Source organism: Oreochromis niloticus, linkage group LG1 (genome assembly GCF_001858045.2).
Source record: "Oreochromis niloticus isolate F11D_XX linkage group LG1, O_niloticus_UMD_NMBU, whole genome shotgun sequence".
Classification (NCBI taxonomy): domain Eukaryota; kingdom Metazoa; phylum Chordata; class Actinopteri; order Cichliformes; family Cichlidae; genus Oreochromis; species Oreochromis niloticus.
Window position 1 is genome coordinate 28,862,513 of NC_031965.2, and position 18,268 is coordinate 28,880,780.

General features: G+C 39.5%; 1 protein-coding gene across 5 annotated transcripts in view; it reads left to right on the forward strand.

Annotated features, from left to right (window-relative positions):
- Positions 1 to 4,997: 4,997 nt before the first annotated feature.
- The window catches only part of unc13c (unc-13 homolog C (C. elegans)), a 105,340-nt gene continuing 92,069 nt past the window's right edge, over positions 4,998 to 18,268 (forward strand). For all 5 annotated transcript variants that reach the window (XM_019358000.2, XM_019358018.2, XM_019358013.2 and 2 more), the window contains exons 1-2: positions 4,998 to 5,547; positions 11,270 to 15,549. In XM_019358000.2, the coding sequence (XP_019213545.1) occupies positions 11,469 to 15,549 (4,081 nt within the window). In that variant the 5' untranslated portion in view covers positions 4,998 to 5,547; positions 11,270 to 11,468. The remainder of the gene's footprint in view (positions 5,548 to 11,269; positions 15,550 to 18,268) is intronic.

Consider the following 18,268-nt stretch of genomic DNA (forward strand, 5'->3'; position numbering starts at 1 on the left):
GTTACACAACACATTTAATGACACAGTCAATGAGGTCTGTATGAACTTGTATGGTTAATATAACAATTGAGAGAATAACTTTGGGTGACATGGAGTAACAACCACTCAGTTTGACAAATGGCCTCTAATTCCACACTGACAGCTAGTAACAGTTAGTTGGATTTAAAAGCCCCTTTTCTATTAGTACCCATGTGACAAGACTTGCCATAGTTTTTAGGGTTTTCCATTAGGTGATAGTACCTGATACCAGGTACTTTTTCAGGAACCTACTCCACCAAGGGTCCAAGTGGTCTGAGGATCCAAAAATGTGACGTCAACAGACTGCATGCCACCGATTGGCCAGTCAGTGGCACCACACGATGAGTCATGAGAGTGACTCCTACACAAAAATCAAAACCAACATATTTGAAACAAGGCAATGAGGGAAATGTCTACCAAAAAGGAATGCAATAAGCCCCAATGATGATGAAAAGCCACAGTGGCAGTAGTAATTTTCCCATGAAGATGAGGTTTGAGTAGCAAAAGCAATTATTGCAATTTTGGTAGTGACATTTCCCAATGTGCCAAGTTCCCATGTTCCCAAGTAGGACACTTATTATCTTTCAACACCTGTTTTTTAAAAGCTCATTCTCTGTAAATATTCTGGTTTACCATAAAAATAAATTAATTAATGAATTGAAAAAACAAAACAAAACAGGATAAAGGTGCAAAGGCTGTTGAGTCAATCAGTTTAATGGCTTAAATTTCATTCAAATTTATGGTATTATAATATTAGGTCTTCTGTTAGCATAATCTAGAGTGTCAGTGCACCAAGCTCTCATTTGGACCAGCTTAAGCTTCCTCAAACATTTATTTTTCATAAATTTAAGAATGACCAACTCTTCAAGGTAATCCTATTTTTTATAGAGAAAGTATTATATTAACTTCAATTTGACATTTTTTTTGAATACACTACAAAGTTATCTGATCCTGAAAAGCAGTTAAGCAATGTTATTATATCATCATATCGCTAAATGGTGGATATTAAACCATAATAACATAATAATATAGAAAACCACTTTTTTTTTTAAATTTAACTAGCTGTGGTTAAACATGTAGAAATGCAGACTTTTTAGGATGTAAGTATTTTGTTGCCTACAGCACATAAAGATCAATTTCAAATTTCTTAATGTATGATCTGGATATAATAACAAAATTAAATAGCAACCTGTATGGTTGAATTGATAAGGTCCTTTTTGATTTGAGACATCCTTTATAGAAAGGTTATTTTACATATATGGATCAGTACTAAGAAGATCTATATGAACCACTTTTGTTTTGGTTTTTTTTTGTTTTTTTTTCTGAAATCTAAATTACAGTTTCAAGCACTACCATGTTTTTTAAATGTGATATTAAGTGCTAAGTTACCTTGCTGTGTTTTACAATTTGAAAAAGACTGACTTCTGGAAAATAAAACATCTACCAAATAGTGTGTACTTAAGGGCTTTTAGGAGGTTAGCCGGTCCTGGTTGTGTGTAGCTGTCTGGCAGAAGGTGGATTTCTATCTGCAATGCAGCATTTGGTTGAATTGAATACAGGATTTTCAGGGTCTCAAGCACCCTCTGATCTATGTCATATCTCTCAACATTGTATGACTCTTAAAACCATTCTGTTTTTGTGTTGTATTTTTTTAATAAAAAACATAGCAGTAGACTGCAAGAAATAAATGTTTGTTTTATAAACTAAACCAAAATACCCTTTTTTGCATCCTGCCATGAACATATTACTGTTACTTGTCTCACAATGTCAATACAAAAAGGTCTGGTTGGGAAACTCTACAAAAATCAAATATTAATAAAAAAAAAAATAATAGAAATGTATATGTAAAAAAACAAAACAAATCAAAATGTCAGTTTGCCAGTACTACTTCATCACATCAACATCACGTGATTTAGTGTTAATGTTATACTATGCTAATCTAAGATGATAAACCAAGCTAAATACCTATTAAAATCTGACTAACATGTTAGCATGTTGACTAAGATAGGGATTTATCTCAGTGTGACACTGTATTAAAGCAAAGACTCACTAAGCTGCTTCTGAGTCTTGGTCTAGTTTCCTTGGTCCTAAAGAAGCTGTGAAACATTGATTGACAATGTCAATAAAACTGACATTTTCCTTGGGTTACATCAGTTGTGGGTTTACACTCAGACTTTTAACATCACTAGAATTGTTACATGAATGGGTCACTTTCCATATTGAATTCTTTATTTTCTGTAGTATACAGTATTCCACCTAATCTTGTTCACCAGGTGCAAATGTAATGAAAATGTTAAACCTTTTCTATAATGCTGAAGGCAGCATGAATTGATGCCAGCTGTGTGTCGACAGCTGTGTTATCCAAATACACTGCTTTATCGTGCTCCATTTTCTGAACATAAATGAAAAGATATTTTCTTTCAGGTTGATAGTCATGTGGTAGATATAATACTACATCAGCCCACAGCTATCTCTTTATGCTTCAATAGGAAGATTTCTACCACCAAAGGGCTATATAAAGGCCATCTGCCTGTCTCATTAGTGCCAGCTTTCCTGTGTTTCTGACTCCAGATGATGAAGGTCTGTCATAGGAGGTAGTTGTATGATATTTTTTTATTCTCCTGGGTTAAGATAAAACCTTTAACTTCTATGCAATGATTTTTATCAAGTATATAAAATGTCTCTTTGATGGTACACACTGTACCCCTTAGCATCTGTACTGCAAATTATAAAAAAAAAAGCAAAAGGTGCAAAAAATACACACACTGGACAGGGCATATCTGAGGTATAGTTCTTTGTTCTGTGTTTACAAGTATGCAAACTAGATATGACATATTCAGATTACATTTTGGGAAAATCTATTAAACTTTGATCAAAACCTAGGATGGCGAGTGGTAATAGAAAACTTTTAGCATTAAGCCTTGACCTTCAAACAGCAAATAGTTTTTGTTCTATGGAACCCACTGCCCTCCCAATCTGGCATTAGGAATTTTTCTCTTTTTATTTTATTTATTAGTTATTTCAGTGGTAATGGGCTTAAAGACATATATATAATCTCCATGATGTTCTGTGTATGTGCTACTGTTTTTAAAGCTTCGAATTTGGCCTTTGGACTTTTTTTCATCATGTTTTATTATCGGCAACTTTGACTGTATTTATAGAGAATGATTCTGGTTGGTGACACTTGAAGCTTGATCTTTCACTGTCAACTCATTATGTAGGACAGCATTGTGGTGTAGTGCTAAGTACTGTCATCTCGCAGCAAGAAGGTTTTCGTTTTAAATCTAGGCTGGAGCCTTTCTATGTAGAATATGCATGTTGTCCCTGTGCTGCTTGGGTTTCCGGTGGGTACTCTGGCTTCATCTTACAGTCCAAAGACTGGTTTCCAGACAGGCATGTTGTATAAAGCACTTTGAATGCTCAAGTAGACTAGAAAAGTGCTTTGTTAGAACCAGTCCATTTACCAATGTACAGTCTATGGCATTAACTGTGGAAGCTACTGTATAAGATGAATGAACCACAAAGAGAAACAACTAATTTGTCCATTTACTCGAGCATTAGATCACATTAGACTTAAAGTGAACCATGTCAAATGCTAAAATAAATCAGCATTTGCTCTGCTATCTTTCTCTGAACACAAATGTGCTGCAGTAATTAGCGGTGATCAGTTGGGTCAGACTGGCTCAGAAACAGATGAGGTTCTCAGTTGCAGTCGTTTTCGTCACCGGCAGGAGGCGATCGGGAGCCATACACAGGCGGAGGGGTACTGCACTCCTTCTCTCCCCAACCACCACCTCTAACCGCACACGCTTGCGCACACAGCCACACACATCTCCGTACATCCTGTGCCACACTCCCATGTGACAGTGTGAGAGAGGGAGAGAGAGATAGTGGAATGGAATGCGATTTAGCTAGAAGGCCAGATAATTAGTGGCTGTTGGAGGAGCGCATGACACACATCTCGGCTGAGAGAGGAGAGCAAGACTGACAGAGGGAGGCACGCAGAGGGGAGGAGAGCAGCGAAATGAGAGGGAGAGAGATGGGTTTTTATTTGAATGCCTAATTACCGCCAAGGCAGGGGGAGTCAGTGAAATGATGTGGACTATCATGTGACACGCTACCTGCAATGTTTTCTTTGCACAGTGTCCGTCTTAATTTGTCCTCTTCAACATGAAATTAAAGACACAATTAGCAAAATGTCACACAAGGACAAATTAAAACATCTGGCGTAATCGCCCCACTAATTTTGTTCGCGGGTTTAGGTGCATTTCCATTCCTTTTCACTGTTGTGAAATCATTCTAACTGCAATTCACAACAGTGATGGTGTTTTAATATACCACAGTGGCTATGATAAATCTACAGCGCCTGTGAGCAATCATGCATGACGACATTTCCACTGAGAGATGCAATTAGATGATGTGTGAGTGTATCTCTGAATGTGTGTGTGTGTGAGATGGATATAGTCTTCTGTAACTTGAGGTTGGCCCTGACCATAAACGTGTGTGTGAAAGGAAAAGATGAAAGTGCGCTCTTAGTGCCCCTCAGGCATGCCCATAAAGCCGTGCATGCGCGCACAAACACATTTTGCGCGGACCTTGACGAAGAATTAAAGCAGTACTCCCGTAGCCTACAATAACACGGGTCCCAATGTGTACCTGTGTTGCTCCTGGTTCATTGTGATACTACATCATTCTGATGTTTCTTGTTCAGCATTTCCAGTGATCATATCATCAGGCAAATAGCAACCACGAATCACACACACCGGGGCTCTATTCCCCCCTTTTCCTTCCATCACACTCAAGGCATCTCTCGTAAACCTGAGTGTGTGTTTGGGGGTATCTTGCGTCCATGTGTGTGTGAATGTCGGCTCAATTCTCTCAACCCGGCTCAGTGAGCACAAACACGCACACACAAAGAGAGTGAGAGAAAGAGGGAGAGAGGGAGTGAGTAAAAGAGAGAGAGAGTTTTGTATAAGGGAGGGATGGGTATTCTCCAGCCGGGGAGCAGAGCTTCAGTCTCGGCAGCCAGGAGCAACAGCAGCAGCGCTGTCTGTCTCCCCATCAGCGTCACCGCCACACGCCTGCATCCCATTTTGGACTAGACACCCCGTGCAGTGAAACAGTCTACGGGCACGATCGTGTGTGTGTGGTTGTGTGAGCGCGCGTGCGCGCTTGTGTGTCATTCGTGGAGCAAATAAAACCCAGCAGCTCGAGAAGGGTGACACAACGAACGAAGGAGCGAAAGAGGGGGTACAGTCGGTGGCATGGAGCAGAGGTGTGTGCGCGTTTCTTCACGGAGGCGCGACTCTGGGCTGTGGTGTCTGACGGACGCAGAGAGATGCTGTGAGCTCTGGTATTAGCAGGCAGCTGCGCACCGAGCCACTCTCTCTTCTCCCTCCCTCCCCTCTCCTCCCCAGCATCGCTGCTCTCTCCTCGCTCCGACCATTCGCTGAAACTGGGGAATCGGCTCCACACGGCTCGTTTTGCTCACTATCGCTGGCGTCCTACACGGGGATTTGACACAACCAGGTATGTACAGCGGCGAAGCCCTGTCAGGCGCTCGAGACGTGTTTGCATGGCGTGGGAATCTTGACTGTTTGACTTCATCCTGGATCTTCTTGTTGCTTGCCTCCCCTCCCTCAGTGGCCCTGTCAGTGGACTGATGAAACGTTATTTGAGAATTATGCGAATAGATGGCATCATCTTGATGTAACTGAGGTGAAAATTTTTTTTAAAATGCAAGGTGTTGATGATACTGTCAATCGCATTGTTGTTTACGCTACAATCCCTATCTGATTCAAACAATGTCGATTCTACAAACGTCCCATTGCTCTCATTCTCACCTTTCCCCATGTTGTTCTGCACAACAGGAACGCATGTGAGCAATGCTGTTGTTTCACACTGAGCAAACGCGATGAGACTGGATCCCGTCATGCCAGCCAAAGAAATGATAATATTTTGATTTATGAGTGGAGACAATCTGTTGTGATGTTGGCTGGTTTCCTAGGGCTGCGGGCAGATATTTCACTGTTGGGAAATAGACTACACAGGTTAGAAGAAAGGAGGCGGAATGTAGCTGAGGATGGGCGTGAGGGCAAAATGATTTGAGGATGCACACACCCTCACATGCTCAGCCCCCCCACTGGTGTACTTCGCTCTACTCACATAGCAGCAAATGTGTGTTTGAAAGCAATCATGCACGGAGGCATGCATGGCGCACATGTGTGTGTGCATACATGGCTGCACACATATGCGCACAGGGATGTACACACCCACATGTGCACTAATCCACACTCAACCATAATCCATAATCATGATTCTGAAGACATGACGTAACACAAGAGCATCTCTCATTTATATGGAGCCCTTTCTGAAGGTTTGCAGAAAATATCCTCTCAGTGTCAACCAAAAGCTTAAGGGACTAAACAACACACCAGTCTGTAGTAGTAATTGGTTGCAGCATAATAACCTTAAATTGGTATAGCTGAGTTTACATCAGAAGAGGAGCAGTTGTACTATTGTGAGAAATAGGTTAGCATGCCTCTAACTGGCACTCACTTTTATTCAAAGAGAGTGGCAGAGATTGTACAGACTGTGAGAAATGGAGTGTTTTAGAGTGCTCTGCTGATCAGATGCATTAGGAAAAATGGGGGAAATAGGTCCCTGGATAGTAATGCTGGGCCTGGGGTAGCAATGCCTCAGAGCATAGGGAGTGGGTGTGGCTGAGGTACTCCCCTTTCTCTGGAGGTTTCTCTAGTCTGACTCACAAATGGGAGGGGCTGTAAATCCGGACTATGGGAATACCCCAATTTTGTATGTTACAGTAGCCAGTGATCTCTGACTAAGCAAGTTCATTAAGGAAAGAGTTATTTTTAAAATATGCTGAAGTAGTTGATGAAAAAGACACTCCATTGGAGTAGTTTGAGTCTCAGCGTCTCGCTCAAGTGTCGAGAACTATATTTGATAATTATATGACCCACTTTTTAAAGACAGACAAAACAAAAATAATTGTATCAAATGTTTCAGTTATATAAAACAAGACTATGTTACATGATGTAATGACACAACCATTCCAGTACACAAACTGAAATAGGCAAGCAGACCAACAATTCCAAGCAGACCAGCAATTCCAAGAAATTGAACCTCTTGATTCCCAACCCTATTCGAGAATTAGACTACAGGGGGATTTATACATCATACATTAAAGCTACACCAAAGGTACGTCATGACATCATAACTTGTTGAAACCCTATCGTGCAACCTGACGTGCACTTCGCTAGAAATGTGACCATATGTCACAATAACACAACCTGCAACGACTGTGATTGACCTATTGGGGATCATTGTAGCTTCCTACACATTTACGGCTACTTATTTTTCAACTTCCGTTTTTCAAATTGATTTGATCAACTCAAATAGAGAAACTCAGCGACCAACTAGTGTTTCAGTGTTACATTGTAGACTGTGCATAGATTTAATGCAGAAGAATAAGTTACGCTTGAGGTCTAAAATGTAGAGACAAATAAATTACAGTGCAGTATTTGAATGTGTAAAAATCTGGTTAAACAGATTCAATATGAGTCTGCTTAAAGAATTGCATTTCTGTATTTGGTTTTGAAATTAGTTGAACACGCGTAAGTGGGATGAGGTAATCTAGTTGTCTCTCATCCTTTTTTTTTTTCTTAATTCTTGCATCATTACGCTCTAATGGGACGATACAAGTGATACCTCGTGGGCATTAGCAAGTCATTTGTGCATCAACTCTAGCTCTGGAAGAGGGCGAATGCTTCATTTGTCAAACCTTAACATGCTCATGTCAGGATGTTGGCTCTGTTTACACAAAGGCAGCTCCCTAATTGGTGATCAACACTCATTAAACACTAGTATTCTTTTAGTGTGAAGTGTCCAGACCAAGTGCAGCCACACTGCAGTACAGTGCTTTATGTAAGTGATGGTCCAGTGTTTGCTACAGTAAACGGTGACATATCCCAGATGCCATATTTCAGCCAGGATTGTGGCTGCAGCTCAATTTGGTTCATTAAGTGCATTACAAAAATCTGCATCACAAATGCATTGAGGTAATTGGTTTTAGTTAACCAGCAGTCATTTTTATGTTTTGTGTAGATGGTTGCGTGATAATGTATTATTATGGTTGAGTCATTCAGAAAGCTTGCACAAAAACATTTTTGTGATGTGATTTAGAAATTAGGCTATCTGTTTGACAGTTTTCAGTAAAAAGACTGAAAAGGTTGCTTTTTATATGCTATGCAAAACCTTCCTCCTTAAAGCATAACCTATGTTTGAGTAGCAATGAGAAGTACTTCAAAAGTAGAATTTTTTAGCTGTACTATGGATATGGACTATGGCTGTACTATGTCTGGATAGCTTGAAATTTGTCTCTGTCTAAGACTGACAACAGCACAGTAAAATATCTGCACTTATTAGCACCCCGTATCTGCAATCCTGCCTGTGCAGGGACAGCCTTCCCTGCTAGGTGTGTATCACCTGCACGTCTTTGCTAGATTCAGCAAAAGTTTGTTTGATCAGACTGAATCACAGTGAAATCTTTAGAAGACCCAGGACTGGTGACTCATTGGGGTAACATAAGAGATGTGCAAGAACTGCTTTATCTCAACAACCATTAAAAAAAAAAAAAATCTAATCCTGCTTCAGATCCTCAAAAACCTTTGTGCCAAGCAAAAAAAAAAAAAAAAAAAAAAAAAAAAACGCCAGAAAAACTGTATGTCAGCTATACATAACATCAAAGAAAACTGAAAAGTTTGATGCCAGTGTTAATTCTAAGGAATTATTTGCTCTAAGAAAGACACGTTTGCAGTTTTTATCACTATAGATCATAATCCTCCAATTTTTTCATAATCAAAAATATAATTCTTATATTGTAGCTTCTGGCATGCAAATGTCTAATTCAATCATTCAGCACATTCCCTTACATTTGAGCTTCCTTTTATTTCCTCGCATTCCACTCATCATTTCCATCTTACTCTTCTTTCATGCAAACATTTCATTTTGCTCATTATATTGTGCTATTCAAGTGTGTAAACAATAAACATATTTATTAATAAAAAGTAATTTGTAATCATTTTTGGATGTATCTCTGCATCCTGATTTGAAATAATTCACTCAATAAGAAAAGAACATGTTTTCCAGTAATATTATACCACCCCATGTGGGAGCCAATTAAATAGGAGAGAAGGGGTGTCTGTAACTCAGACCCTTCTTCAAGAATGTATAAATGAGCCACCTATTTTTCTGTGCACTTTGAAATATAGAAATGCACTCTTTGAATAACAAGCTCTTGTTATGTTGTTCTTTTTCAGTAGTTTAATGGCACCAGATTGGAAACTTAGCACCATCATCAGCACTTGATCTTGCTGGTGTTGCAAGATCTTGCACTGCGGTGTTCTCATTCACTTTCATTCAGTTAGAGAGATGTTGGAAACTCACTTTCATTCACAATTTTCTTTAAGACTGTGTGAGACTTTGCTTTGTTCACAACTCGATTGTCACTTTTATCATGCAGTTATAAGTTTAAAATTCAGATGATGACTGATCATGAAAGTCTTTCAGGCAATTTCGGGACATATTAAAACATTATCTGCTGTGATTCATTTTTTGGGGACAGTTTTAGGTCATGAACCATTGGTTTCAAAAGGCTGCTCTTGGCTGCATGCCATTTTAAAACAGCTGAGTCATGAACCTCCCAGTATCCCAGTATACTGTAGTTCTTTTTCACCTTAACATTTTGCCATTCCATACCTGTAAGAGTTTTGACAGTTGGTAAAGATTTTTTTAAAAGCTAAAAGCTTAATGATTTGCAAATACATCAGGACAATTTTTGAAAGATAAATCGTCATTTCAATGATATCATACTTTTTTTTTCATTAACTAGTTAATGGAGTATCTGGTGACCTATTAAGACTGGTACCACTGCAAGACATTTTCAGAATTATGTATAGACAAACAGGCAAACTGCTGGACTCATTACTTTATACTGTAGTAGTAGAAAAATGTACATGCTGGCATCACATTTCAGTTCTATTTGCTAATGTCTGATCTTTCTTCTGAGGCAAGCAATAAAAGCTAACTGAGATGCTGTGTTTCACAGCTCATTTAAAGTGAGCATGTCTCTGTGGTCATGAGACTGTAGACACATCAAGCTCTAAACCCCAGAACTAATGTGTAGCAGCTGTCAGGTCCTCAGCACAACAAACATCTCTCTTTTGAATCAGGTGACCAGCTTCACTATATGGAAAATACATACCTCTCATACCCACTCCAAGCAATTGAAGGTTTAACGCTAACAACCATGATTCAAGGGGCCTCTTTTTCCATGAGCCTAAAATGACTGTTTATAAGCCACTACATTTTAATATCACTTGAGTACGCCTCCCTCATTTGGTCAAAGCATCTCTGATCCATCACAACGTGAAAACAAGTCCTGGGGGTGTTCTGTGGTGTCTGGATGTTGGAAACAGATCTTTGAACTTGTACTGTTGCTTTCTTTGATGGGAATTGAATGAGCTGTCCACTTTGTGCAGTCCTTGAGCCATTCCTGAGCAGTTTCTTCAGCGTGGCTGGGTGGTTTGTCATGCTGGGGAAGGTGACGTAACATTTACATAAATGTCAACACCAAATGTTTCCCAGGAGAATGTTACACTATAACAGGATGATCATTGTTATTCACTTCACCTACCTTCCAGTAGTACTACTTCCACGTAGTCAACTCATGTATCAGACCATTCCAATTAAATTAATGAAAATTGTTGTTTTCTCATCAAATTTCAGCCATTTAACAAGATGAAATTTTTTTTAAATTATTTGTCATGAATAGTTTAAGTATGATTTTTTTTTTTTTTGAAATACAGTTTATTTTGGTGCTCCCTCTCTCTTTCTCATTTGATTTGTCAGGAAGTCTAGTTTGTGATTTAAGGTGACATCCATATAGAATGGGTGATTAGGTGCTCTGTTCAATTATCAGCAAAACAATGTGTTTAAACTTAGTTGTTGTTAATGCAGAAATTTAAATAAAGATGCAAATTGTCTTTTGTTTTAGTGTTTACTTAAGCAGTTAGTTAATTGGTGTATGAAGACAGCTCAGTGGAGGAATTGGGCTTTACAAATGTTAAAGACTGAAAGATAAAAAAAAATGAGTAGGGTTCTGCTGTATTTATGTATATCTTAGGAATTTGCAACCCAATTGTAAAACAAATATTCTTTCTTTGTCTTACAGAGAGATGCTCCTTTTCTGGAGGAAGGCCACTGGATTCAAAAGTATTAGTGACTCTCTGCATGGGCTGTGGTTTTAGTGATTGTGAGCTGGGCTCCTACTGTCAAGCACAGGTTGATTGTGCTTGGCTCACTGACGCTGTATTCCCAGCCAACTTCTCCTTTCACTAGATGATAAAAAAAAGTCCACAGGATTGCCATCCATGGTTTCTGCCCTAATCAAAACTATATCAGCCTACATTGAAAAGATTTGCAAAGGAATGTTTACAAAGAAATTGGCAAACCCAATAAAGAAGAAAGAGAGAAGTGAAAATAAAGAGCCTAAATTGACCACTGATTTGCAAGTACACAATCTAACTCTCTCTACCACACTGAAGACTACCGTTAAAAAGATTTCCAAATGCTCTTCAGCACGTAACATTTCGCTCGAAGAAGACGACGGAAAGAACGACTGTTCATCTCTGTCACCCACTTTCAGTTATCGTGTAGCTATAGCAAATGGACTCCCAAAAAGTTCTCTTTTTTTGAATAATAATGAAAGCATCTTTCCCGAGGTTCTTTCGATTGACAGTAGTTACTCTGACTCCTTGAGTGACACAAAACCCATCCGGAGACTGGATGAGCATAAATCGCACACTATGCCAGTAAGACGAAACAGGAAGAGCCTCATCAGTTTGGCTCCCTCGGATGGTAGCTCCGAAGGTGAAAGAGGGGAGCGCTCCAGTCTACACACACTTAGGTTGGGAGCTCTACGCAAGTTAAGAAAATGGAAAAAGAGCCAGGAATGTGTCTCCTCAGACTCCGAAGTGAGCAATTGGAGGAAAACTCTAGGCATTCGGAGCAAATCCTTGGACCGTGCTGGACGGCAACAAAAGAGCTCAACCCTCGAGCCTGGCTCATCCTCAACAGGTTGCATCAGTCAAACACAGGATGTAATGGAAATGATCTTTAAGGAGCTACAGGGGATCAGCCAGATAGAGACAGAACTATCTGAGCTTCGTGGCCATGTCAATGCCCTTAAAAGCTCAATTGATGAGATCTCCAGCAGTGTGGAAGTAGTTCAGAGTGAGATTGAACAGCTTCGCTCTGGATTTGTCCAGTCAAGAAGGGAAACTCGTGATATCCACGACTACATAAAACAAATTAGTCACCAGGCCAGTAATTCCACCTTGCGATTCCTCAATGTTCCTGAAGAAAAGTCAGAGAAAACAGAGAGTCTAATTTATAAAATAATAAAAGACAAAATGGGTTTTGTTGACGCTCATAAAACAATTAAAATTGAACTTGCTCATAGATTAGGGCAACAAAGAGAATGTTCTAATGCTAAACCCCGCCCTATTATTGTTATTTTTGCAACACCCCAAGATAGAGATGTAGTCTTAAAAAAGTGCTATAAACTTAAAGGAACTGGCATTACCGTGTCTACTGATAGCTTAACTCATGATGGAAAAGAGAGAAAAGACAAACTGTCATCCTCTCAAACTTATGAAAGCATGGATATAAAGATCTCAGGAAAGGATAAAGTCGTGGAGAGTGATGACTGGGACTCAATGGACAGTGACAAAGAACTGGATGAATTAAGCAGAAATAAATATGCAATGGTGATTTCAAAGCCTGTTCACAAGAGCAAATCAGAGAAGAGGCGGTCCCATGATCATACCCGGTCAGGAGATGAGGCTGGCTACTCAGGCACAGTTCACTATGCTGATGACCCTTACTATGATCCAGACAAGCATGCAAAGGCTTACTATTCTGATCTGACCCCTGGTTGGCTTTCCCAGAGTGACTACTCCACTCCAAAACTCAGCCGCTCTGAGTCTGACTGCTCAAAACTTTGCCAGTCATACTCAGAAGACTTTTCAGAGAGTCAGTACTTTACACGGGCAAATGGCTGCTCCCTGCTGTCCTCCTCAGATCAGGAACTGTGGCAAAGAAAACAGGAAGACATGGCTTCCTCCTGGTATGCTAGCCCCAGTCACGCTCTTAGCCACGATAATCAAGCTTATGAACATAATGAGGTCGAGACTACGGAAACTATTGACAGCGGAGTTAGCAACGGACTTGTCTGTATGTCAAGGGATAGAAGTCACTACAGTGGCTCTCAGCTTTCTCTGCAAGGTGACCTATCACCGTGGAAAGACTGGCATCATTTGGAGCAGGGTGCTGACTCTGGCTTAGAAGCCTCCATAGAGGTTAGCAGTCCGTTTGACCCATCAACAATTCCTGGTTTTCCAGAGAACATCACTAAATGTCAGGAGGTTGATTTACAGTTTGAAGGAGATGAGGAATTTATGATGCTTGACAGGGAATCTTCCCTACCACCAATAATGACCCACATTATTCCCCCTATCACGGAACGTGAGTCTGTCAAGTCATCTGCTCGTCAATCTAAGGAACCATGTAAGATTGTTTCAAAAGAAAGCACGAAAGTAGCATCTTCCCCTAAAGATTCCCCCAAAGCCACTGCTAAAGTGACACATAAACAAACTAAAGTGGCTACAAAAGAGGACAACTCAAAAATATTGCTAAAGGAAAGTCCTAAGGTATCTGCTAAGGTTTCACCTAAAGTGACCTCTAAAGCAGCTCCTAAAGAGTTGCCTAAAGAGATTTCAAAATCAGCAGCTAAGGAATCCTCTCAAGCTATCTCTAAAGACAGTCCTAAACTCACACCTAAAGACACAACAAAGCCCACAGTCAAAGAGGTATCTAAAGTGGCATCTAAGGCAAGTCCTAGTGAGATTATTAAAGTCACTTCTAAAGTGACCACCAAAGATAGCCCCATATTGACTCCTAAAGAAAGTCCTAAAGAGTCCCCTAAAGAGAGCCCTAAAATAACCCCAATCGACACCCCTGTCTTGACCCCTGTCTCAACTCCTAAAGAGTCCCCTAAGGAATCTCCTAAGGAATCCCCTAAAGTTATTGCTAAAGAACTTCCACAAGTTGTACCTAAAGAAGGTCTGAAAATTACTCCTAAAGAAGTTGCCAAAGAAGCTTCAAAACCTTCCCCAAAAGAGGCCCCCAAAGAGGTGCATAAAGTAGCACCTAAGGAAACTGCTAAAATACCAACTAAAGAAGTTAGTATGATTCCAGCTAAAGAGTCCCCAAAAGTAGTCCCGAAAGAGAGCCCTAAAGTGACCCCCAAAGAAACCCCTAAACCAACCCCAGGAGAAGCCCCTAAAGTAGCACCAAAAGTAGCCTCTAAAGACGTTTCTAAAGATATCCCCAAAACAATTCCTAAAGAAAAATTCCCTGAACTGGATGTTAATCATAGCTTTCACCAGCCCCAGAGTAAGTCTTCATCTATGTACCGTAGTCAGAGTGAGATTCGAACAGAGAAGGTTGAGGAAGTTCCCAAGTCTTGGAGCAGTAGGCTCAGCATAGATCTCAGTGAAAAGTCCTTTGGATTTGGCTTTGGTTCTACCCTACAGAGAGCTAAGTCAGCTCTTGAGGTTGTATGGAAATCTGGGTCTCAGACTACCCCTGCTGCGCCACCCGAGGAAACGTCAAACACCTCGTCTTCATTTATGGGGCGATTCCGCACGCTGTCTGGTTCCACTACCAATAACTCTAGTACTACAGTTGACTCAGATATCCAGAGAGAGCCTGTCTTCTTTAAAGCAGAGGAGGATAAAACAGAAGCCGAGGAACAACCCGTGGACAGTGAGACCCACTATGTTGAAGTAATGGAGCAAGTGCTAGCTAACCTGGAGAACAGAACTAATACTACTGAGACAGAGGAGCCTGATGAGCCTGTTCAGGTGTGTGAGACTTCTCAGGACTATGATGTGTCTGAAGATATTGAAGCCACTCCAGACATTGATGCCTCTCAGGATTTGGAAGCTTTGCAAGAGTTGGAAGCCCCAGGTGACAACGAAGCAAGTAAAGAAACATGTGTTCTGGAGTATGATTGTAGTTTGGATGAGCAGTATGATGAAGAGTACAGTGAGGATTATGAAAACCAACTGACTGAGGACACTGCTGAATATGATGCCATGGTAGAATATGTAGATGTAGAAGAACCAGATGAGACCGAGGGGAATGATCTGACAGAGGAGATGGAAGAAGGTGATGAGGAGCTAGAAGAGGTGGCAGAAATAATTGAAGAGGTAGCAGAGGTGTCAGAAAAGGTTGAACAAAAGCAAGAGGATGAAAACAAAAATCTTCCAGAAGAAAAACCAATAGAGGCTCCACCTAAGAAGCGTATTCGGCCCACATTTAAGGAGGCGGCGCTGAGGGCCTACAGGAAACAGATGGCCGAACTGGAGCAGCAGATCCTTGCAGGGGGTATGATACTTTTCTTCCTATCATTTGTCACAGTGTTATCTGAATTTTGTTCCGATTTTTTTTAACATGGCAGGTCATACATGTGTTTGTCTATAACACGAATTGCTAACAAAATAGACAAAATCTGCATTTATTTGCTCCCCGGGATTTGTCAGTAAAGAAGCAAACAGCAAGTAAACATCAAGTACAGCAGTCAAGTGTTAGGTGCTTGTGCATTTATGAATACAGCAACAGAGTTACTGTAAAAGTGGTTACAGCTATAGTACCAAATGTTATAACCAACAGAAAAAAAGGTAATTATAAAAAATAAATAAATTATAAAATATAAAAGCTGAGATGGGCTCTAGTCCCCGGGAATCCTGATAAGAATAAGTGAAAGTGAATGGATGGATAAAAAAGACAAATCCCAGGAAACAATGAGGAAAAAAACAAGGAATATAGGAAGAAGTAATATACCCATTTGTGTTCAGTTAATGAACAACAAAAATAGCATGAATTCTTACTTTTAACCATCAAGAAAGTCTTTGGTGGAAGCCTGAATTGTAGTGAATGTAAATAAATGCATGTATATGATTTATATAGTGCAACCAAGCCCCTGAGTTGAAATTAGGTATTTTAATAATGCTACTCTTACATGAACCTCAGACTTTGATACATTTGGCAAATGTGTTTGAATTGGTTATTTATGTTGTGGTGAAAAACTGAAGGCAGTGAATCTGTTAGGTGGTGGATGGCAGTGTTATGGGTGGCAATGACTTTGAATTCCCATGGCACAGAACTGGATTCATATACAGACAGCTGTGGCTTAAGGGATAGTATTTTTTTCTTCTGGTGGGTTGTTATTTATTACCAGACTTTTTAGGAACATAGAATTCTGTTGGTGACCTCCTAAACATACCATCATTTGAAAAAAGGCATGACCGCACTGCTATTTAATGAAATTGTGGTGGCAGAGAGTCTAAACAAGTGTAAACATAAAGCTTTTATTTGCTTTTTTACCAATGAGAAGCTATTAAATGCACTACAATATTTTAAATCATAAATAAAACCATTATGCCTTATACCAGTAATTGTATTGTTCATATTATTTTGCCATACCTTTGATTCACCACAGTAGTATTTATTCAGAATTCTGTAGGTCTATGGCATCCCACTTAAAATTTGGATAGATTCATTGATGGAACAGTCTTCCAGTTGGAGTGAAATAAGACGTAAAGGAATTTCCACGCTTACTTAAAATCAAAAAGCTTTTGACCCACATATGTAACGGTTGTAGTGATGGCGGGCAATCTTAGTTCAGTAATACAGGCTACTCCTTAATGCTGGCTGTGTGACAGATGTGTTCATAAATGTAAATTCAGTTCAAATTAAAATAGATTACCCGGAGATTCCCCTCCTGGCGCAATATATGGGTCTATGCTTTATACATCACTTATAACATAAACAGGTAATCTTATAACAGACCAATGCAAACTTAATGAAACATTTACTGGCTATGACTCTGCAGTTTTAGTTTTACACATTGCCTTTTTATGGCTACCAGGCAAAAAGAATTAAGACTTGAACTGAGTGACTGACTTACTGAGTCACTCCTTATTGCTGAATCTCATAGGTGTGAGGTGAGGCATACAGCGAGCTCTAGGCAAGTGTGACAGACTATCCTCGCTTTCTACTGGCTTTTTGATTCTTTTTCCATCTTTGATAAATCAGTTAGTGGCCTGGTTCTATGATGTTTACGTGTTGTTTGTGCTGTTTTGCTTCATTATTCAGGTTTGTTTTGTGACAACCTATCAAAGACTGAAATGTGTAGTGGAAATGTAAGAGAGTGGTAACCACACAGACATGTGAAATTGATTTTTGTTTCCACTTGTTTTCTTTTGGCTGCATATTTTTCCATGCCACAAGCTTTTCAGTTAGTTTATTTATGTGTTTTATAATGATGTTGATCAAAGAATAACATCAATGTGGATATAATTGACAACTATTTATTGCTATAGTAAGTAAGTATCATTAGAAAAGTCTTTGGTTCCCAGTAGCTGTTTCTGAAATGTTAGATGCATAATTTGTTAGGGAAAAAGACATTTTTATAAATTTTGCCTCTGGACACCATCACAGTGGTTTTAAATCAACCAATCAAGATGTGACTAAAGTTTGAATTCAGAATGTTTAACTAAAGTAGTACGTTAACTGTTTAGGAGCAAAAATAATCGGACATTAAACAAGTAATTTCATACAAGGCGAGCCCTGCTCCGTCATGATTCCATTACAGATTAAACAGATAAAATATCAGGAGTTAATTACGAGTATTTAACTTGTATTTTGTAGCTTTTTACAACAACTTTCACTATGAGGTCCAAAGACATGCCAGTGAGGGAGGCCATTATTACGCTGAAAAAACAAATAATAATAAACCTATCAGACAGATAGTAAAATCTTCAGTTGAGTGGTCAGATCAATAATCTGGTACATCCTTAAAATGTAGGAATGCATCATCAAAGGGCCTGCAAGACTATTGATGATAGTGGTTAAAGTGGTTGATTGTATAATTCTGTCCTTGGTTAAGAAAAACATCTAAAAAGTTAAGATATAATAGATAAAAGAGACTTATCAGTTTAAAAAAAAATCTTTGGACAGAAGAAGATGAACTTGTACTAGAATGATGGGAAGAGAGAAGTATGGTAAAGGAGAGAAACAGCTAATATTCTGAAGCATTCCACAT